This window comes from Leucoraja erinacea, chromosome 11 (assembly GCF_028641065.1).
Source record: "Leucoraja erinacea ecotype New England chromosome 11, Leri_hhj_1, whole genome shotgun sequence".
Classification (NCBI taxonomy): Eukaryota; Metazoa; Chordata; class Chondrichthyes; order Rajiformes; family Rajidae; genus Leucoraja; species Leucoraja erinaceus.
The window spans coordinates 49,440,965-49,465,401 of NC_073387.1; the positions used below are offsets into that span (position 1 = coordinate 49,440,965).

At 43.8% G+C, this 24,437-nt stretch overlaps 1 protein-coding gene across 3 annotated transcripts in view; it reads left to right on the top strand.

The window, feature by feature from the left end:
• pitx1 (paired-like homeodomain 1) overlaps nt 1-3,398 on the top strand; it is a 64,688-nt gene extending 61,290 nt beyond the window's left edge. For all 3 annotated transcript variants that reach the window (XM_055643213.1, XM_055643214.1, XM_055643215.1), the window contains one exon: nt 1,324-3,398. In XM_055643213.1, coding sequence (XP_055499188.1) covers nt 1,324-1,872 — 549 coding nt within the window. In that variant the 3' untranslated portion in view covers nt 1,873-3,398. The remainder of the gene's footprint in view (nt 1-1,323) is intronic.
• The last annotated feature ends 21,039 nt before the right edge of the window (nt 3,399-24,437 follow it).

Here is a 24,437-nt window from a genome sequence, read left to right on the forward strand (position 1 = left end):
AGTAATGAGCACCTACGCCTTTTCGCAATGTTTTCCCGTGCAAGGCTGACAATCAATCCATTGTCTGGCGATTTTTTTCAGACTGTTAAATTACACACTAGCGCTTTGTAAATTTCCCTAACCCTGTTATTACGGGACATTATGAAATTACCTAAACAAATGCTTATCCAGTTAATCTGGAAGTCAACCAGGATAGTGAACACAGCCAAAGAAGGTGGAATGATTAGTTTATTGTCATCATTAGTGCAAGTTAATGGAAGAACCAAAGCATTATTCAAGAATATAGTTATATTGCTTTTCCCTTCATTATACAAAGAAAATATGACTGGAATTGGGGAAGAGGGGAATCTCTAACGAGCACAGACAATCATGTATAAGAATTAATTACTTTCATTTAGGAAAATTGATTCTCGTTCAACTTTTCTCATTTCTTCCTGCAAGTAAAACGTGTCCGGTCGGTTTAGCGACGGACTTGAAGCATAGTCTCTGGCCGGGGCGTTATTAACTGGAGACTTTTCAGTATCCGTTCAGATAAACTAAGAAGGTACACAAAAATGCTGGATAAACTCAGCGGGTGCAGCAGCATCTATGGAGCGAACGTTTCGGCCTATTTCCTTCGCTCCATAGATGCTGCTGCACCCGCTGAGGGACCTGCAGTCCCTTCTTAAACACAGCCAAATTAAGATATGTTTTTTTGCATTATGTTCAATGCAGATTCCGGATCAGGACATGGTCTTATCCCCGAAAGGGTTAACCCATTTTCATTGAAACTCCCCCATTTTGTCCCCTTTTTTCGGCTCGTCCACAGCTCAGTGAAACTCAGAATCAATCATTGTGAATCTTTTGCGTTTGTCCTCCCTATAAACGGACATGATCGCGGGCAGAAAATCGAAAATCCATTAAAAAAAAAAATGAAAATACGAAATAAAGAGACAGAAAGGTGGTGACACCGAGTTGCAATATTTTTGAGGGGGGGGGGGTTATTTTGTCGGCTGCGTGAAATGTCGAATTGCTTAAAATGAAACTGCAATTTATCGACGTCCATTCACATTTAAAGCTTTCAAATCAATTGACCTCTGGTGAATGTTTTAATTATTATATTGGGATTCATGCCCGGATTACGTGCGGCCTTTTAGCATTAAACATCAAAGAGGGACGGTTCAGTTATTTTTTTCATATTTTGCTTTGAACGAGCGAGTTTGCTGTCGAGGCAATCGAGGTTGGTTAAACAGGCATTGCTTGATACTCCGAGCGCGCAGTGGGTGCGAATGCGCGATGTTCCTCCACAGTTTCACTCTATCCTCTCGCTCTCTTGCCTTCCAGGTTTGGTTCAAGAACCGCCGGGCGAAATGGAGGAAAAGGGAACGGAATCAGCAGGTGGATTTGTGTAAAAATGGATTTATGCCGCAGTTTAATGGGCTGATGCAACCCTACGATGACATGTACACCGGGTACAGCTACAACAACTGGGCCGCGAAGAACTTGGCTCCCGGCCCCCTCTCCTCCAAAGGCTTCCCGTTTCTCAGCTCGATGAACCCGTTGTCTTCTCAGTCCATGTTCTCCGCTCCCAGCACCATCTCGTCCATGACAATGCAATCTACTATGGTGCACTCGGCTGTACCGGGGATGCCAGGCTCCAGCCTGAGTAACATTAATAACCTCAACAGTTCCTCTCTCAACTCGGCCATGTCCTCGGCCGCCTGTCCATACGCACCCCCTACCCCTCCTTACATCTACCGGGATACGTGCAACCCTGGCCTCGCCAGCCTGAGACTGAAACCGAAACAGCACGGCGGCTTCGGATACAGCACTTTGCAAAGCCCAGGTTCCAGCCTCAATGCATGCCAGTATGCAGTGGACAGGCCGGTGTAAGTTGCAACAAGAACTGGATCTACGATGCAAACGCGCCGCTGTGGGGGGGAAAAATAGCTTCAGTAAAATAGGATTTTAATGCAAATGGTGTGTGATTCCCCGGATTTCAATCACCATTCTGTTCAATTCCCAGAGAGAGAGAGAAAAAAAAATATTTAATTGTAAGAAATTGACGCGTTTTTAAAAATAATTTGAGTACTGCAGTATGGTATCCGTGGAAGTTTTCTAAAGCTTACATTTACTATTAATATTGAACCTTTGAAAGTGGATTTGTGTATATATAGAAATTGACTCTATTATTGTTACATGTTGCAATACATTGATAAATATAATTTTTAAAAATGTTTAAACAAAAAAAAAACTGCATGTTTATTGCTGTGATCCAGATGAAGGAATGTTTTTTTTTTAATTACTTCCATTCCCAACTCCTCAGCAAATGTAAACCTACCTCTCGTCTGGGACTATCTTTACCCGAACAGACAGTAGCTCCATTTTGTTTTAAAGCATGTTATGAGAATGATTGCGCTTTTGCATATTGCTTTAAACGGAATATGTTTCTAAACAACAAAACGCCCAAAAGTAGAGGATAAATAAATATTATCTAAACATGTTTTTTTTTAACGCTGGGCTGTATGTCCAATTTCGGTCAAACATCAACATCGACCAGGTGGCATTTCGGAAGCAGGGTTGTACAGTGTAGATTGGTGTAATAAAATCTGAAAACATTCAACAGAAAATTATCTGGATTAATTGATTTTTCTTCACCCCCAAGCTCTTGAAATTAGGGCCCCTCGCAGTGAAATGTATTGCAGTCGCACGTCGAGGTGGGAAAATGCGTTTCATCGCAACAGTGAACAGCTCAGGGCCCTGATTAAGTAGGACCTTTGATACCAACACCGCTGTTCCTACCGCCCCAAATCTGACGAACAACGTGCGCTGTTTGCCCTGGTATCATTATATTCCATTTCTACATTTAACGCCCAGTTGGAATTTCGCAGAACATTTCTTTTTTGTAATCGGGAGGAGGTTTTGAAACATTTCTTTCACCTCACGCCATGGAAAGTGATATCAATTTGCAGAAGTGTAACGATATAGCCGTGACCGAGTTCTAGCGAATCCAATCACAAAAATATGTAAAGCTTTGAAAGGTCCACCAGACTTTTAAACACAATGAAAACTATCCAACTTTTATTTTTATTTTTAGAAGACCTGGGGGAAAAAACCAGGTATTACATCGACCACTTGTTGTCTTGTTCCAGGGTTTAATAGTTGCAATTGCAATCGGACTGAGGATGAGAAAATAGTGCATGGAGGTGCAGTCGAGTTTCGCTGTTGAAAAAAAAACGTATTGATTTATTAACACAAGTTTTGAATGCAGTATGTAAAGTACAAATGGCTCACAACCTTGTGACTGTAAATAATAAAGACACGCCGTATACAATCTAATTTTAACGGCGATCTCTAACAAAAAAGGGTACGGTTTATACGAGTCGTGTTGATGCAGATAAATGATTTGTTCCACCTCATATATCCATGTCAATTTTTTTACGTATAAAGTGTACATTTAAACGTCTCGCACCAACTATTCTCCACCGCCATCCCCGCCACCTATCACCCCAAACACCGTTTCAACCCTCCCTCCCTCCTCCCCTCCCTCTCCCCTCCCCCCCACCCCCCCCCCACCTCTCGCCCACCTCAAATCTCTTCCCCCCCCCCCCCCCCCCCCCCCCCCCCCCCCACTGAATTGAATTAATTAGTTTTGGAGCATAGAAAGTAACATGACCACGTTCCTTTTTATTACCAAAGCGCGCAAAGGTCGGGTGTGGAATTGTTTTCCATAGTTCCAAACCATATGTAAAACCGTATTGCCATTACTCAACACAAAATGACCGGTAAAAAATGTTCCACTCGCCCGCCTGGTTTCCCTGAGTTCAGGCAAATCTGACCAGAAAATGATAGGTTACAAAGCTGCGAACTGTGAAGGGAAATTTACAACCAGTTATATGCACAAAATCCCAAGCTCTTAAGCTAAAAGCAATGTTGTGTTGTCTGTTATTTATAATTTTGCCGTTAACTGTACATGTATTAGATTTTAGAGCATTTTTTTGCTGTAGCATTCAGGTCTGCGTAAGGACTCGTTAGTGCCCAGTTTTTAATCCATAGTTTCGCTGTAACTTTAACCCCTCCTCCCTGTGTTAATTGGTAATGGGTTCTGTCTCAGACTGCTATGAGTCCAAACAACAAACAACCTTGCCTTAAAGTGGCATCGCTGAAATATTCCAGCGCTTAGTGTCTTTTTTTTCTGTTGTAAACCAGCATCTGCAGTTCGTTGTTTCTACGTTGTGACTATTATAATTGAGCTATGCCTTATAATGGCAAAACCAATTGGAAAAGTACTGAATTTGAAGAAGGGCAGCGGTAGAGTTGCTGCATTAGGGCACCAGAGACCCGGGTTCGATCCTGACTACGGGTGCTGTCTGTACTGAGATTTTACGTTCTCCCCGTGACCGCGTGGGTTTTCTCCGGGTGCTCCGGTTTCCTCCCACTCTCCAAAGACGTACAGGTTTGTAGATTAATTGGCTTCGGTAAATTGCAAAATTGTCCCATGTGCGTGTAGGTTATGCCCCTGTCCCACTTAGGAACCCTGAATGGAAACCTCGGCGCGGACTCGGTGTGCCGAAGGGCCCCTTTCCGCGCTATATCTCTAAAGTCTAAAGGGTCCAGAACCGAAATGTCACCTATCCTTTTTCTCCAGAGACGCTGCCTGACCCGCTGAGTTACTCCAGCACTTTGTCTATTTTTGGTATAAATTAATATCTGCAGTTCTTTGTTTCTACTATAGAAAAAAGTACGATGTGTTTTTATGGCGGGAGAGGGGGGGAGGGGGGGGGGGGGGGGGGGGGGGCGGGTTGCGGGTGGATGGGAGGCAAGGGTAGCGACAAGATTCCTGGACCAAACACCTGACTTGTATTTAGAGAGTTTGCATTTCCTATTGCAGTATTGAAAGGGAAACGTTTTAAGAAATCATGTTTAAAGTTGAGGTGGTGGTGGGGAAAGGTTGGGGGGCAGCGGGTTAGTCGTGAACGGAGCCCACAAACCAGCTGTGAAGGATTAATGGCTGTCGGCGCCAGTTCGAACTGTTTCTGTTAAAATAGTGTCGGAGAGGCACCGGTCCTCAGAAGCGACAAGGAAAGGAATCTTGACCTCAACTTACACGCAGAGAGGTGAGTGAACTTCTATCCGTTCCCCCATCAACCTTCCCCATCCCACAAGCAAAGGTGAGGCCTGACATTGAGTTTTAAACTCTTAATTTACTTCACGTGTTCGGTATTTGCTTTGCGCACACGTTGACCGTGTGTTCTCCCTCCTTGTCCTTGCTCACTTGTTATTTCTTAGCAATGTTTCATAGCAATGTTATTTCAATCAGCAGAGATATCTACGCTCCTTCATGTGAGAGTCGCCTTCTCGGTCTTTCTTAATCGAATCTGACTCTCCTGAGAAGTACTGACACCGAGATGTACTACAACAAGAGAGAGAGAGAGCGAGAGCGAGAGTCTGTTCCAACGCGTCAGACTTGCTGCGGTGGAGTTTGGATCGTTCTCAGTTCGCTTTTTGAAGTTGTTTTCAAAAGTAAAAAACAACATTTCGAAACAACCAAAACGCAACTTATATCCCCGGCAGTTTGGTGAAATTCTTTGAGTTGTTCACAATAACAGGTTGCCCCCAAACAGCCAAACTTCCAATACGATCCCAACACCCCTCCCTGTGCATTAACAAGACCGAGTGATTCTCCCCAAGTGCTGTAGAAATTGTGAATTTATAAAAGTATCGTCGTTTGTTCCTGTTGATTGAGATTAAAACGGTGAAACTCGGCGGTAAAACATGCTTGAGGTGCAACTGCGCCGTAACTTGAGTCCGTACCCGCTGATTTTATAAATATATATAGATCATTGTGCCCTTATTTTTCGACTGCCTCTTGAGAAAGAGATAGAGTGAAGGCACCGCTATCTCAAATTGTTTTATAAGCTTTGAATCAAACGCGGGGGCGGAATTTTTTAAAGAGGCAGAATTTCGGAAGCTGTTTGTCAATATATTCGTAATTGTGATTAAGTCCTGATTGCTAAATAGTTCATACCGGATTGCTGTTGATTAAACGTGTCCCTCTGTATTGGGGCAGTCTTCCGAATACATACATTGTCGTTTTAGCTGAGAAGGGAACAAAATTAGAATCATAATGGGTACAGCTATTGCGCGCTGCTGCTTCTTAACATTTCTACTATTATCACAGGTTTTCTTATATAACTATCGAAATTAAATAATGCAATGGTTACAGAGAATAACGCGTGAATGGGGGGGGGGGTTGGAAAGCGGGAAGGGGGAGATTGAATGCAGCCGAACAGATCTGCATTGAAGCTGTGTTGACAAAATTAAAAAAAAAAAAAAAACCCTCTCCCTCTCCCTCCCTGTATTAATTATTACCATATTCCCATCTACACGCTGCATTTAGACTGGGTTAAATCCGAAGACTTCGGCAAACCAATTACTGGTTTAAATAAAAAAAATCTGCAATTGGAAGTTACTGGAAATAATTACAGACAGTGGCAGAGTGACGGTGTCTTCCGCTCGGTTCACGGTTTCAACGTCGACCTGGGTCACCGACGTCAGATGGAGATAAGTTATTAGGGATATTTTAGCGACGCTCTCCCAAGTTCCGCCTGCACAAAAAACTTACACACAAAAAAAAAATCCGCCTAAACACGAGGGGGAGGGTAAGTTAAAGGGTGCAAGTACATTTTAAACGATCGAAATCAAAGTGGCCCCAGAGGACTATCTGCTTGTTTTCAAATTAAGGATATTTATTTTGCTTGTTTTTAAATCCTTTAAATTGTGTCCAGGTACAAACTTAAACCGTGCTCGGATTTCCAAATAGTGAGAATATTTTTGTTTTGAAATAGTCTAATTTATTAGCTGGTATGTGAAAGATTGATTTATGAATGTCGAGCTCTTGATGTTTCTAAGCCGTATTTCGGGTTAGTCAAGATGTGTATATATAAATATATATATATATATATTGTTGCAATTTTTGTCAATTCGCAAGAGCTCTTTTTATTAACTGACTTTGTTTCATGCCAAGAACCGAATTGCCATCAAATGTGAAGGATTTTTAAATCTGACTTAAAACTGGCGTGTTATAGGGCGGTCGGAGGAAGTGCTAAGTCACAGAGTTCCCAACGATAATACATTACTGCCGAAATGAGAGGAATTATTTAGAATCGCAAATAGAGCGAATTAAAGAAAGGGGAATTTTGCAATCTGTTCGTAATTTATATAACTATTGACTGTAAGAAAACAGTCGTTTGTTTTTAAATTGGTGCAATTATTGTATTGAAATCACACTATTATATACTAGACATTGAAATGGCTAACACTTGTAACGGACGAGTCTTGGCATCCCCCCCAAGTCAGCGTTTGGTAGCATATAAAGAGTTGATTTTTCTCATGCAAACCGCCAGACATATATAACGGCAGCAATTAGACCGAGAGAGGACGACAGTCGTGCCCGCTTTTGTTAATCAGAGATCATTAAACTTGTATTATTAAGGTTCGAATGTTTTAAAAGTCTTGATCTGAAAGAAAAAAAATTGAAAGGACCACTAATGTTGATTTCGCCAAATGTGTTGCATGTATTTTATTGCATCTTTGCATTGAATGCAAAAGCTGCATCTGCACCTGCCGAGATCATTTTTATTCCTTAACACGATTTAACACTGCCGCAAAATATTCAGGGACTGTCATAAATTGCGGTCATCAAACAATCCAAAAGAGTTTTAATAGTGCAATTAGAGCTGGAGCTATTTTATATTTGCACATTTCATTCATTAAATGGCCCTTTGATTTAGTTGATTAAATGTCACTTGAATTCCCTTCAAAGTCCGTGTGATTGGGGAGAGTCGGAACTAACGGATCTGTCGTGTTTGTTTTAAGAAAACGGTGTGGTTCCTCAAAAACACATACACACAAAACAAAAATCTGAAGGAGGGTCTCGGTCCGAAATGTCATCCATTCCTTCTATCCAGAGATGCTGCTTGTCCCGCTGAGTTACTCCGGCATTTTGTGTCTCTCTTCGGTGTAAACCAACATCAGCAGTTGTTTCATACACACAACAAAAATCTTGTCTACTTTGTTACAGAATCTTGATTTTACCGAGCACGCCGCCTTATATGTGTGATACAAAAAGCTGGAGAAGGATCTCGACCCGAAACATATCACCTATTCCTTTTCTCCAGAGATGCTGTCTGACCCACTGAGTTACTCCAGCTTAATGCGTCTATCTTCGGTTGAAACCAGCATATACCGTTCCTTCCTACACACTATATGTATGGCTGTTTGTACATCTCTCCGTGGCAGGTAATGTGGTGGCGATGGAGGCTGGTGGATTTTATTATCTGGAGTGTTCGTTCAGTCCTCAGCTCTCAATAGTTAAGGACATGGTGTTTCGAATGTATAAAATACTATATATTTTCAACACCATAATGTATGAATCCAAATAATCCAGTCAGAACTACTGAAATATAACATATTCTGTACAATGCATTTGCTATGTAACGAAGCAATCCCGTCTCCTTCAAACGCGAAGCATAACAACACCTTGAATGTATATCATTTGTATAGCGGCTTTTAGCAAGCCAAACGCTCAAGGCATCTCAGAGAGATACAATATGGCAAATATTAACTGCAAGTAATAACAATCGGTGGCAGAACGATCACCATTGCCATTTTCTCCTATGAAATAACATGGTTTTTGGATTTGGTGCAGGTGTCAATTTCTATTGCTGGTGAGTATCAAAAAAGTATCTGTTTCCCCCCACCAGTTCTTCTTGAAGTAATCGGATGTTTTGTTTTGAAACAAGCATTCCTTTCACAAGAACGGTGGGCAGTACATGTGTATTTTTTTGTTGTTGTGGGATCTATAATGTAATCATTTGAAAACTGGAAGACATTTTCAAAATCGCTTGACATTGAAGGTACACAAAAAATGCTGGAGAAACTCAGCGGGTGCAGCAGCATCTATGGAGCGAAGGAGATAGGCAACGTTTCGGGCCGAAACCCCGAAGGGTTTTGGGCCGAAACGTTGCCTATCTCCTTCAAGGGTTTCGGCCCGAAACGTCGCCTATCTCCTTCGCTCCATAGATGCTGCTGCACCCGCTGAGTTTCTCCAGCATTTTTGTGTACCTTCGATTTTCCAGCATCTGCAGTTCCTTCTAAAACACAATCGCTTGGCATTCTGCTTTATTGACCGACAGAAAGTGCTTACTAGCAATAATGAAGAGACAAACTCTTGGAAGTATAATGTTGTTTTTTTTCTATTCGAATATTATTCTTTTTTTAATTATTGGTTCTAGCGTGGTTAATTAATTAATTAATTAATCGTTTTTTTGTTTTTAATACAACTGCCACAGCATTTCAAATGAAAGGAGTAATAACGTTCACAACATGAAAGGGAAAAATAACTATGGCTGATAAACCTACACTATTAACTGGGACCAGGAAGAAAGACGGCGTTGCAATAAAGATGAAAGCAATTGATGTTTCAACTGATTGAACTAAATCAATTACCGGTGTATCTGGAGTCCAAGTTGTAAACACATCAGGGCGCAGAATTATTCAGTCTTGTAATGCTGGCACACATCTTGTTTGATACGAGCATTTGATCCTCGGAAGGGATTGCTAAATAGGTTTTTAACTGATACGTTAAATATGCATAGGATTCATGAAGCTAAAAATTAACGTGCGCCAAAAATGCAGCCATGCAAATATTAACGATGCATCTCAGACTACGTAAAGTGCAAGCTTCCCCAAATAACTTATTCTTCTGAAGAATATGTGATTCTGTTTGTAGTTTGTTTTTTGTTTGTCTTTTTGCACAAAGTCCGCGAGCATTGCCACTTTCATTTCACTGCACAGCTCGTATGTGTAAGTGAGGAATAAATTTGACTTGACTTGACTTGAATTGAGAAAGGTCTCAACTCGAATTGTCACTTATTCCCTTTTCCGAGAGATGCTGTCTGAGCCGCTGAGTTACTCCAGTTTTTGTGTCTATCTACGTTTCGGACCAGCTTCTGCAGTTCCTCTCTACACAACTTATTTCTATTCTCGTTAACATTCTGGTCTAAATTAATAATGGTTAGAGAATAACCGTTATTTTGCGTGTAAAATCATTCAATTGAAGTTGAATTGTAAAAAAAAAACAAAGCACTGATTTGGGAAACTAGCGAATAATTGGGTAATATTCACTTCAGGGCACCCGTTATACAGGAACTTTCGCGATGCAAACCAATATTCCTCGCATGCAAGAACTGCAGAATGGTGGGCAATTTGCGAGTCTGAGACCAATGCATTCCTCCAATGCACCAGAGCCAGATGGCGTGAGATCATGTTCAGTAGATAGTCCCAAGCTTTGTTTAAAATATGGAACAACTTCACCCGTCGTTTCAAACCGCCGGTCGGATCTCCTGGGGACATTGAATTTAGCCCAGATTTCTTTTTCTCCCCATTCCACAAGAACACAAGAAAATGTCTGTAGAAAGGGCTCCGACCCGAAACGTCGCCCGTGCACTTCCTCCACAGATGTTGCCCAGTTACTACAGCGCCTGAGTTCTGCATCAGCAGTTCCTTGCGTCTACAGGGAAATGGGATCACGAGAAGGCTGCTAGGATCTTACAATATGATCACGGCTGATGTATGCTAGCCTCGTCTACCCTTGTGCATCACTCTCAATTCCTCCCTTTGAAATGTCTATCTAATTCCCTCTTAACTATTTCTAATGATCTAATGTTAGCATTCATAGCAAAAGGATTTGAGTATAGGAGCAGGGAGGTGCTACTGCAGTTGTACAGGGTCTTGGTGAGACCACACCTGGAGTATTGCGTATAGTTTTGGCCTCCTAATCTGAGGAAGGGCAGTCTTGCCATAGAGGGAGTACAGAGAAGGTTCATCAGACTGATTCCTGGGATGTCAGGACTTTCATATGAAGAAAGACTGGATAGACTCGGCTTGTACTCGCTAGAATTTAGAAGATTGAGGGGGGATCTTATAGAAACTTACAAAATTCTTAAGGGGTTGGACAGGCTAGATGCAGGAAGATTGTTCCCAATGTTGAGGAAGTCCAGAACAAGGGGTCACAGTTTAAGGATAAGGGGGAAATCTTTTAGGACTGAGATGAGAAAAACATTTTTCACACAGAGAGTAGTGAATCTCTGGAATTCTCTGCCACAGAAGATAGTTGAGGCCAGTTCATTGGCTATATTTAAGAGGGAGTTAGATGTGGCCCTTGTGGCTAAAGAAGGGATCAGGGGGTATGGAGAGAAGGCAGGTACAGGATGCTGAGTTGGATGATCAGCCATGATCATATTGAATGGCGGTGCAGGCTCGAAGGGCCAAAGGACCGAATGGCCTACTCCTGCACCTATTTTCTATGTTTCTATGATCCAGACTTCACCCACTCGGAGAAGAAAGTCTTTCACACCAATTTTGAAATGAATAGATCCTTTAAACTGAGATTAAAACATTAAATCACTCCAGTCAAGGTGGAAAGTGTGCAGAGAAGATATATGAGGATGTTGCCTCGACTGGTGGGCCTGAACTATAGGGAGACGTTGAGCAGGCTAGGACTTTCTTGGAATGTCGGAGGCTGAGGGGTCATCCCTCAGAGGTATGTATGCAAGATCATGCGAGGAATGAGGGTCAGTCTGTAGAAGGGTTTCGGCCCAAAACGTTGCCTCTTTCCTTCCCTCCATAGATGCTGCCGCACCTGCTGAGTTTCTCCAGCATTTTTGTCTACCATGAGAGGAATAGATCAGGTGAATGCACCTGATACTCTTGCCTAGAGTAGGGGGACACAAGAACTGGAGGACATAGGTTTAAGGTAAGGCGAAATAGATTTAATAGAAACCCGAGGGGTAACCTTTTTACACAAGGGGTGGTGGATGTATGGAACGAGCTACCAGAAGAGGCAGTTAAGGCAGGTACAATGACAGCATTGAAAAGATATTTGGACAGGTACATAGATAAGAAAGGTTTAGAGGGATATGGGCCAAATGCAGGCAGGTGGGACTAGCAGCAAACAACAGACCATTGTGGGCTCCACCTTTCCTTGGTCATCCGTGCTGGCTCTAATTAGTTTTGTACCTTTTCATACCTCTAGTTTCCCTCTTCCCTGACTCAGTCTGAAGAAGGGTCTCGACACTAAACATTACCTATTCCTTTTCTCCGGAGATGCTGCCTGACCCACTGAGTTACTCCAGCATTTTGTGTTTATCTTTGGTGTAAAATTGCACCTGTAGTTCATTCTTACACTGTTTCCATGCTCAATGACTCTAAGTTTGAGATGTCTTGTTACAGTTGTGCTGGGTGCTGGCAATTTTGCTCCAAGGGGTCTTGCTATATGGCATATTAACAAAATATTTAGACAGGTACATGGGTAGGACAGATTTAGAGGGATATAGGCCGAACATAGACAGGTGGGACTAGTGTAGATGCAACATGTATGTCGGTTTGGGCTTGTTGGACCAAAGGGCCTGTTTTCATGCTGTACCTCTGTTTTAAATGACCAGCCCCTTATCTTGCAGCTAGGTGCCCTTGTTCCTGATCCTCCCACTAGTGAAAGCATTTCAATATGTATCAGGCAACTGCATAGAAGCATCTTATAGAGGTGTATAAAATAATGAGGGGAATCGACAGTGTGAATGCACAAAGTTTCAAATCCAGAGTAGGGGAGTCAAAAACTGGAGGACATAGGTTTATGATGAGAGGGGAAAGATTTAATAGGAACCTGATGGGCAACATTTTCATACTGAGAGTGGTGGGTATATGGAACGAGCTGCCAGAGGAGGCAGTTGAGGCAGGTACTATAACAAAATTTAAAATACATTTGGACAGGTACATGGATAGGATATGTTTGGAGGGATATGGGTTAAATGCAGGAAAATGGGACTAGCTTAGATTGGGCAACTTGGATGGCATGGGCGCGTTGGGCCGAAGGGCAAGTTTCTGTGCTGGATGAATCAATAATTCAAACATTGTTAATTTGACTGTACTTTGTCAATTAATTATAGCGGCAATATTCCATTACTGTCATTAAACTGAAAAGCGTGAAGTTTGCCGATTTAAGCCTATCCCAGCTTTCAAAGTAGCCATCTTTTGCATTTCCATAGAAGTTATATCCAATCAGCGCAAAAAGTGTCATAAGATAGGAAAGGTTTCGAGGGATATGGGTGAAACCTGGATTACACACTTTTCAGGCTTCGATACCTTCCTCCCGATGGCAGGTGTGAAATGAGACCAGTGGCCAGGGTGGTGTGGGTCTCTGATGATGCTGGCTGCCTTTTTGAGGCAGCGACTGCTGTAATTCCCTTCGATGATGGGGAGGTCAGAACGTAGAAACAGAGAAACATAGATAATAGGTGCAGGAGTAGGCCATTCGGCCATTCGAGCCTGCACCGCCATTCAATATGATCATGGCTGATCATCCAACTCAGTATCCTGTACCTGCTTTCTCTCCATACCCCCTGATCCCTTTAGCCACAAGGGCCACATCTAACTGCCTCTTAAATATAGCCAATGAACTGGCCTCAACTACATTCTGTGGCAGAGAATTCCAGAGATTCACCACTCTCTGTGTAAAAAATGTTTTTCTCATCTCAGTCCTAAAGGATTTCCCCTTTATCCTTAAACTGTGACCCCTTGTTCTGGGCTTCCCCAACATCGGGAACAATCTTCCTGCATCTAGCCTGCCCAACCCCTTAAGAATTTTGTACGTTTCTATAAGATCCCCCCTCAATCTTCTAAATTCTAGCGAGTGCAAGCCGAGTCTATCAAGTATGATGGACTAGGCAGTGTTCACCACTTTATACAGTCTTCCTCGCTCCCGGACGATTAAGTTGTCGAACCAGGCTGTGATATAACCAGTCAATACGCTCTCTACTGGCTTGAGTCTGAAGAAGGGTCTTGCCCTTGAAAAGTCACAATTTCCTTCTCTCCAGAGATGCTGCCTGTCCTGCAGAGTTACGCCAGCATTTTGTGTTTACGCTCTCTACTGAGATTAACTATCCTGTGAGAGAGAAATAAATGTCATCGCACCTGAATGCAAAGTGTCTTCTCATGAAGTTTAAAACCCAATGGAGTAGGAATTGTGTAAACGTCCAAACATGAAACATCACCTGATCTCAAAGTCAATCTCAACCATCAGTATAATTCCAGGTTAGGGGTTGAAAATGACCCAAAAAATGTCAGTCTGTCAACAACATCTGCGGTGACTTAAAATTATAGGCAATGGGGGCAAATGTGAATGTAGAACACAGGCACTCCCCGACATACAGAATAGCTGACGTACATAAAGTCGCACATACTAAAGCAAAACCAGCATCAGCAGTTCCTTCCTACATAATGCTTTAAGCCCACTGCTTTATTTCCCAGTTGTGCATCTTGGTCATCATGGCAGCAGTGCAGTGCACTACTGTGCACGGGGCTGTTATTGCGAGCCAGGCAGCCATTAAGAGTCATGCATCGTGGAAACAGGCCCTTTGGCTCAACTGGTTGATCCCGGGGTGGTCTCTGCAACGAATAGTCAATTTACGTGTGCGTGGTAACACTTACGTTTCCGGACTTACGTAACAACTGACCCTGCAAGGAGGGACGTAACCCTTACATCAGGCAGGGAGCAACACACAAAATGCTTGAGTAACTCAGCGGGACAGGCAGCATCTCTGGAGAGAGGGAATGGGTGACATTTTGGGGGCAAGATCCTTCTTCAGACTGAGAGTCAGGGGAGAGGGAAGCTAGAGATATGGAAGGGTAAGGTGTGAAAACAAGAGATCAAAGGGGACCATGTTCAGGTAAATGTAGAATAGATCATGGTTAGCTGAGGGTAAGGTGACAAAGAGGCATGCAATCACTAATATTTAATCAGGAGGACAGCAAAACCAGTCGGAGAACTAGGATGGGGGAGGGATGGAGAGAGAGGGAAAGAAAGGGGTACTTGAAGTTAGAGAAGTCAATGTTCATACTACTTGTGTGTAAGTTGCCCAAGCAACATATGAGATGCTGTTCCCCCAATTTGTGTTGGGCCTTACTGTGACAATGGAGGAGGCCCTGGGCAGAGAGGTCAGTGTAGGAATGGGAGTGTCTAGATTTGTATCCAATATGACGCTGCACTAAATAGCATATGCTGAGCAAAAGGATGACTTATGCAAAATTCTTGCTCTGCCATCATGGCTAGTTTAGTTTATTGTTATATTTAATAGTAACAATACTTTTTACGGGAGACATAGAGATATGGAAGGGTAAGGTGTGAAAATGAGGGATTAAAGAGGATGAATATTAAGGAAAATGTAGAATAGATCAATGCTAGCTGGATGAAGGTGACAACGAGGCAACAAAGTAAAATGTATGCAATGGAATGGAATACTTTGTGACAATCACAGTGAGCTTCTGTGCTTTGCATACACTTTGTTTACCGATATCAGCCACCTACAGAATGGACAAAGTTACAAAGAATGCCGGCTCCTCCCTTTGTTCCCCCCCCCCCCCCCCCCCCCCCCCCCCCCCCCACCCCTCCCTCAACCCCTCCATCCCGCACAGCGGTTCCTCCACGATGGGTCCCCATTGTCCATTGTTCATCTTCCCCCCCACGCCGGTTCCTCCGTTGCTCTTCCCTCTTCTCCCCCCTCAGGGCATGTAATCAGGGGAACAGCCAAAGTAGTCGGAGAACTAGGGTGGGTTGTTCTATGTCATGTTCAACACGGCAGCCACAGTCACTACTACACCTCACATTTACAAGACAGGTATCAGAATGCCACCATGCTCATTCTGAAGTTCCCAGGCAAGAGGTTTAACTTTAGTAAAGGCGCAACAGAGGATGTACTTCAATACGGCAGCTGAGGAAGCACAATCTGCCACAGGCAATGATGGTCCAATTCTACACGGCCATCGTAGAGTCTGTCCTCACCTTCTCCATCATGGTCTGGTTTGGCTCAGCCACCAAGCACGACACCTGGAGGCTGCAGCAAATCATTCGGTCGGCAGAGAAGGTTATTGGCTGCAACCTTCCCTTCATCTATGAACTGTACACTGCAAGGGCCAGGAATCGAGTGGGCAAGATCATCTTTGACCCCTCTCACATTAGCCACAAACTCTTTGAATCACTTCACTCTGGAAGGCGACTCCGGACTGTCAAAGCTGCCACAACCAGACATAAAAACAGATTTTATCCACGAGTAGTTGCTCTACTCAACAGCCAAAAATCCCTTTGATCTGGTATTTTGTTGGTTCACATGCTTGATCAATGGTGCTTTATCATTAATGTTTTATTATTATTAATGTTTAGTGTTTTCTGAGTCATTCGTAACTGTCACTGTATGTCATGTTGTTACTTGTGGGCGGAGCACCAAGGCAAATTCCTTGTATGTGAATACTTGGCCAATAAACTTACTTACTTAGAACCAGGAAAAAGCTAGATTAATGCAAGCCCGCTGTGTAGGCTGAAAGATGAAAAGGGCAGCACGGTGACGCAGCGGTAGAGTTGCTGCCTTACAGCACCAGAGACCTGGGTTCGATCCTGACTATGGGTGCTGTCTGTACGGAGTTTGTATGTTCTTCCCGTGACCACGTGGGTTCTCCCTGGGTGCTCCGGTTTCCTCCCACACTCCAAAGACGTACGGGTTTGTAGGTTAATTTGACTTTGGTAAAATTGTAAATTGTCCCTAATGTGTTTCGGGTCGAGACCCTTCATCAGGCCTTTTCTCTAGAGATGCTGCCTGACCCACTGAGTTACTCCAGCATTTTGTGACTTTCTCCGATATAAACCAGTATCTGCAGTTCCTTCCTATTACACAATGGTTACATTTATTGTAGTTACATTTCCTTTCTCAGGTTGACAAAGATTCTGCTTCAGTCTCCATCAACATTCCAAAGACGTACAGGTTTGTAGGTTAATTGGCTTGGCATAATTCCAAATTGTCCCTGGTGTGTGTACGATAGTGTTAGTGTGCGGGTGTCGCTGGTCAGCACCGACACAGTGGGCCGAAGGGCCTGTTTCCGCGCTGTATCTCAACTAATCAGTAGAATGTCAGAACCATGATTTGAATGATTTGCTTATTGTTAAGATATTGTCGCCAAACAGTGGCTGCCTGTCCCGCTGAGTTAGTCCAGCATCTTGTGTGTATCTTCTGCTGAATCCAGAAAGCAAGGCGTACAGATGGAAAATATTGGTGAGCCAAGTGTGTTTTCTTGGGTTGTTGCGAATGACTGACGGCTCCTGCTGTTTCCTGTGAATTCTGTGTGGTCCAACTCAAATCCGTGCCTTAAAGCACAATTTACTCAAGGGCGTTAACAAAGTAAAGTGGAGATGCCACAATAAAATACATGGGAGGGCAAATTTTCTGGTTGAGTAAAGCCCCCAAGGACAGCTTCAAATGATCCCATTGATCATGGTTGCTCAATGATATACAAGCATTTAATGAAATTCATCAAGAAGCCTTTTCATTGCAAAAACTGCATTGTGAGCCAATGACATAACCTCTCCAAGTCAACCAGTATTTATGATCCCATTAATACAGACAGGTGAATCACCTTTTACTTTTAGATCATAACACGAACATTACTGTATAAACTTGCCAAGTCTTCCAACTACCTTTTAATGTGCAAATAAATTATCTTTAATGTCCAAATAAAATGAATACACACATTCTGCAACGGTGGTGAATCTGTTAAATTCATTGTCACAGAAGACGGTGGAGGCCAAGTCAATGGATATTTTTAAGGCAGAGATAGATAGATTCTTGATTAGGCCAAGTGTCGGGGTAATGGGGAGAAGGCAGGAGAATGGGGTTGAGAGGGAAAGATAGATCAGCCATTATTGAATGGCAGAGTAGACTTGATGGGCCGAATGGCCTAATTCTGCTCCTTTAACATGAACTTATGAAGTTGTTTCTTTACCTTTAGTATCTTTCTATTGCTTTATATTCACTCTTTCAACAATGATTAGTTTAAATGAATACAAATCTTCCACAAGTATTTTCCCTTCAGTAACGTTCTGCCACTTTATTCTCTCAAGGTAAAATAAACACACATATTCCTCGAGTCTGTGGAATTCTCTGCCTCAGAGGGCGGTGGAGGCAGGTTCTCTGGATGCTTTCAAGAGAGAGCTAGATAGGGCTCTTAAAAATAGCAGAGTCAGGGGATATGGGGAGAATGCAGGAACGGGGTACTGATTGGGGATGATCATCCATGATCACATTGAATGGTGGTGCTGGCTCGAAAGGCCAAATGGCCGACTCCTCCGCACCTATTGTCTATTGTCTAATGAGTAATTTCTTTACCTTTGGTTTCTTTTCTGTTGCTTTAGATTCTCTCTTTCTCTCACTGACGACTTGTTTAAATGAGTACAGATCTTCCACAAGTAATTAGTTTTTATCCTCCAGTACTTCTCTGCCACTTTATTCTCTCTCGTTCTCACACTGACAACTTACTTTGATTTCGGTTCCATTAATGCTGTTGTTCTTCAATACAATCCCAAGTTGTTAATGCTTGTATCAACAAGTATAGGGTAGATCAGAGGGCTCCAACGGTTCAGCTGGGAACCGCTTGCTGCATATCCAAAGCTATTCTCACCCCTTGAACAAGTAAATCGATCTCCAGCAACCTTTGCTGCATAAAATGCAGAACTAAAGGCCTTAAGAAATTGATTGCAAGTTTTATATTGACTTACCTTCCATCATGTATGTAGAGGCCAGCGAGCCAGGTGCAGATATATATTACCCAACATCTCAATTAGCTGTCAATTTCCTTCATCTCAATATAGATTACCCAACATCCCTATCTCAATTAGCTGATTGTGATATTAATTTGCACAAGATAAACTGATAACATTTGAGAAACAAAGCCCATAAATTTCATTTCAGAAGGATGGCTTAGAATAAATAATTAACCAAGCTTACTTGAACCGAATTTGCGTTCTCGTTCACACAGAATGCCGTCCTGCTTTTAAGAGAGAGCAACTATAACGTAGCAAGCTCATATTATTGTGAGCAGTTACTGGCCCCACATCTGAAAAAAGGTGTACTGGCTTTGGAGGTTTACAGGAATGATCCCAGGAATGATTGGGTTAATGGGGTGGTAGATTGCAACCTTCACGTGGTCCGTCCTGTTTCGACGAATGCAATCAACCCGGCGTGCACAATCAAATAAAGTCAAATAGAACAAGTTGTCCTACAACTTTAAGGGCCTGCCCCACGAGCATGCGACTGCATGCGGCAAGCGCGACCAAACCGGAAGCGGGGGCCGCGCAGAGGTCGAGTGAGTGACGTGAAGTTCGATCGAAGTCCGCGGGAAGTCCGCGCGTGACGTTCGGCGTCAAGACGCTGCGTCCGGCATCGAGACGCTGCGTACGCCCGTCGAGGCGGTACGTACGGTGTCGAGGCGGCTGCGGGCCAGCAGGCCGTTGCTGCGCGGCATTTTTGAACACTGTCAGTTTATCGGAGCCCCGCGCGATGTCGGGACCAGCTCCGCACAACTCTATACGGCTCCTGCGATCGAAGTGGGACCGGCCCCGCGAGTCCATACGGCTCAAGCGGCCACGTTAGGTCGCGCTTGCCGCATGCAGTCACATGCTGGTGAAACAGGCCCTTTAGGCAAGAATAAGAAGATTGGGTTAATGTACGATGAGCGTTTGATGGCACTGGGCCTGTACTCTTTGGAGTTTAGAAGGATGAGCGGGTACCTCATTGCGAGTTTCCGAATAGTGAAAGGCCTGGATAGAATGGATGTGGAGAGGATGTTTCCACTAGTGGGAGAGTCTAGGACCAGAGGCCGCAGTCTCAGAATAAAAGGACTATTTTCGAAAAGAGGTGAGGAATTTCTTTCGCCAGAGGGTGATGAATCTGTGGAATTCATTGCCACAGAAGGCTGTGGAGGCCAAGTCAATGGATATTTTTAAGGCGGAGATTGCAGATTCTTGATTAGTACGGGTGTCAGGTGTTATGGGGAGAAGGCAGGAGAATGGGGTTGATATATCAGCCATGATTGAATGGCGGAGTAGGCTTGATGGGCCGAATTGCCTAATACTCCGAGAACTTATTAACTAAATGCCATGACATGTAAAATATCACAGAGTGCTTTACACGAGCATTATCAAATAAAATTTGACACCAACCCATGAGAGAAGATGTTAGCGTTGATGGACAGAAATTTGGTGGGATCATGGGAAAGAACATCATAAATGGGGAAAGAAAGGTGTGGATCTGGAGCAATTCAGGGAGGGAATTTGAGAGGAAAGATTTTGAGCTGAAAAGGGGCAGAAATGATTCACAAGGAAGTTGTCTGAACTGACCAACATCTGTTATAAGGAGAGACATGATATGCTGGAACTGATTTTTCTTGAGAATAGGACTGAGGCGTGAACTTATAGAGGTTTATAAAAATAATGAGGGGTCGTCTTCTTTCATGTCCATCTTCCATGTTTCAAATGTTGACATCGCTGTCATCATCCGTCCTGAAAAGTACGCAAGCTTCCGGCGACTATCAGTGGGAGCCATCAGGCACGGAAATCCCTATCAAAATATGGAGGGGACCTGGGGACACAATTTCTCGGCGACCGCGCGCGTATGCGCACACTCACACGCGCGAGGCTTCGGAGGCTCAATCCAGCGCTAAACGCAGCTCAACTCTGCATGTCCATTGGGTTAACCTGCAGCCCTGCCTGGACTGACGGGACACCAGCGCTGCTTCTCCGTGCTGGCTGTAAACATGGGCCATATTTCCCGCAAGTCCAGGCAGGGCTGTAGGTTGACCTGGCGGGACAGGCAGAGTTGAGCTGGGTTTAGCGCTGCTTCTCTGCGCTGGCTGGGGGCCGGGGGGTACAGCTCCTGTCTGGCTCCCGACGTCTCTGGCCACCCCCGGGCATGGGGGGGGGTGGGCACTCGGGCGGGGACGGGACGGCGCCGGAGGGCCGGGATCGATCCTGGCTGCGGATGAAGCGCAGGTCTGTGCCGAGCGTGTTTTGGCACGTCTCTCTCCTCCAGTCATCTTCTCCAAGATTCAGGAGCAGTTTCTTCCCAGCTGTTATCAGCAACTAAACAGTCTTCTCATCAGCTAGAGAGCGGTGCTGATCTCCCATCCACCCCATTGGAGACCTTCGAGCTATCTTTAATCGGACTTTATCGAACTTCAGTGTTATATCGTGCACTACATGTGTGCTCTTTATCCTGTATCTGTGCACTGTGGACTGTGGTTTGATTGTAATCATGTATAGTCTTTTATCTGACTGGATAGCCCGCAAACAAGACCTTTTCACTGTACCTCGGTACGCGTGACAATAATAAACTAAACCTACACTAGACCCGTTGAGTTACTCCAGCACTTTGTGACTTTTTTCATAAACCAGCATCTGCAGTTCGTTGTGTCTACATAGTAAAACTGGGGACTGAGAGAGAAGGAGAAGGTTTGAATAAGGGAGGGAGCTAAGGAGGAGACTGTGAGGCAGATAGTGTGTGCTCTTGCCAATCTACCAGTGTGTGGACAGTGTATGTCAGTAGTAACTAGAGTGTAAATAGTCCTTGTGTTGCTGAGAGAATATGAAAATGACCAGATAATCCTTTTCTGTCAAGTGTTTAGAGGGATAAATACTGGCCTGCAGGGATGACGCCTTTAGTCAGCTTTGGCTGAACGCCATGGGATCCATTCCATCCATTTGAATGTGTTTCAGTTTAATTGCTACAGTTTAATAACTCGGCCAAAACTCACACTAAGTTGTGAGAGTGAAGCTCTTCCAAGGCATTAGCCCGAGGTGCTGGCCTAGTATTCTGTCAATAGGTCTCTGGTATAGTTTTGAACCTGCTGCCTGACCCACCAAACTGTTATTAATCATAGGCCAATTCAAAACAAGGTACCCAATACAACAAACCCCCCCTCCAAAAAATAATAAAATGATGTGAAGGGAAGAAATGCAGATGCTGGTTTACACCGAAGGTCGACACAAAATGCTGGAGTAACTCAGCGGGGCAGTCAGCATCTGTGGAGAAAAGGAATAGCTGACATGTCCGGTCGAGACCCTTCCTTTATAAAATTACATTTGCTTCTAGACTGCCAGACTATGTAAAGTACAAAGTGCTGGAGTAACTCAGCGGGTGCAGGCAACATCTCTGGAGAAAAGGAATAGGTCTTTATTCTTTGGAGCGCAGAAGGTTAAGGGGGGACTTGATAGAGGTCTATAAAATGATGAGAGGGATAGACAGAGTTGACGTGGATAAGCTTTTCCCATTGAGAGTAGGGAAGATTCAAACAAGAGGACATGACTTGAGAATTAAGGGACAGAAGTTTAGGGGTAACATGAGGGGGGACTTCTTTACTCAGAGAGTGAGTGGTAGCTGTGTGGAATGGGCTTCCAGTGGAAGTGGTGGAGGCGGGTTCAATTTTATCATTTAAGAATAAATTGGATAGTTATATGGACGGGAAAGGAATGGAGGGTTATGGTCTTAGTGCAGGTAGATGGGACTAGGGGAGAATAAGTGTTCGGCATGGACTAGAAGGGCCGAGATGGCCTGTTTCCGTGCTGTAATTATTATATGGTTATATGTTGATGTTTCGTGTCAAGACCCTTCTTCAATGACATTATATTTGCTTCTGGTCTGCCAGACGACTTAAAACACAAAGTGCTGGAGTAACTGAGCGGATCAGGCAGCTTCTCTGGAGAACATGGATAGTTAATATTTAAGTTCATTGGTTCAATGTTATCACTTATTACCAAGGTAGAGTGAAATTATTTTTTTTTTTGCATACAGATCAGTAATATTATTGTCATACAGAAGTCCAATCCCGGATTAAGTACAGAATGCATGGAAACAGCCCACTCAGTCCACATGCAAGAGTAGCTGGGTTTTGGTGACATTTTCAAAGTCCCAGCTGCAGATGGCCATAAAGGCCCATTGCCTGATCTGGATTGTGTTTAGTTAAGTCTCCTTTTGTGCATGAGAAGATATAATTACTCCAGGGGAAAGAAAAAGCCTTTCTGGCAATGGTTACACAAGCTGTGCGAAAGATGTGGTTGGAATGCTAGTTTTCCTTGCTGTTATAGTTCCAGAATTTCTCATTTAATTATTAGTTGAACATAAAGGCATTACATGAGACAGACTCATTTGGGCCCCACCAATATCCAGTATCAGCCATAAGCTGACATATAACCATTCGGACAACTGAAGGGTGTGTGAAAGGAACTGCAGATGCTGGTTTATACCGAAGATAGACACAAAATGCTGGAGTAGCTCAACGGGTCAGGCAGCATCTCTGGAGAAAAAATATGGGTGACGTTTCGGTCGGTCTAAAGAAGTATTCCGTCCCGAAACGTCACCCATCCTTTTTATCCAGAGATGTTGCCAGACCCGTTGAAGTTTAAGGATGAGGGGGAAATCTTTTAGGTGTGAAAAACATTTTTTTACACAGAGAGTGGTGAATCTCTGGAATTCTCTCCCAGTTGAGGCCAGTTCATTGGCTATATTTAAGAGGGAGTTAGATGTGGGCCTTGTGGCTAAAGGGATCAGGGGGTATGGAGAGAAGGCAGGTACAGGATACTGAGTTGGATGATCAGCCATGATCATATTGAATGGCGGTGCAGGCTCGAAGGGCCGAATGGCCTACTCCTGCACCAATTTTTCTATGTTTCTATGTTTCTCCAGCACTTTGTGTCTAACTTCAGGACAGATGAAGGGCAGAGTTTAATTTAGTATAGAGACGCAGCGTATAAACAGGCCCTTCGGCCCACTGAGACCCATTCGCACTAGTTCTGTTCTCTTACATTTTTACTCATTCCCGTCACACGAGGGGCAATTTTACAGGCGCTGAATAAACTGACAAATCCACACGTCTTTTGGATGTGGGATGTAACCGGGGCACCCAGAGGAAACCCACATGGTCACCGGGAGAACAGGCCCTTCAGCCCACAACATGTGTACCCATCTGATCTCCATCCTTCCAGTCCCTGCACCTCCATATGCCGATTTCAAACATCACTATCGTATCTGCCTTGACCACCACCACCCGTTCCAGGCTCCCACCACTGTCTGTGCAAATAACATGCCCCGCACATCTCCATTGAACATTTCCCTTCTCACCTTATAGCAATGCCCTCTGGTCTTGGACATTTCCACACTGGTTCTGACTGTCTACCCTAAGGAGTTTTAAGGGGTTGGAAAGGCTAGATGCAGGAAGATTGTTCCCGATGTTGGGGAAGCCCAGAACAAGGGGTCACAGTTTAAGGATAAGTGTGAAATCTTTTAGGACCGAGATGAGAAAAACATTTTTCACACAGAGAGTGGTGAATCTGTTGAATTCTCTGCCACAGAAGGTAGTTGAGGCCAGTTCTATATTTAAGAGGGAGTTCGATGTGGCCCTTGTGGCTAAAGGGATCAGGGGGTATGGAGAGAAAGCAGGTACAGGATACTGAGTTGGATGATCAGCCATGATCATATTGAATGGTGGTGCGGGCTCGAAGGGCCGAATGGCCTACTCCTGCACCT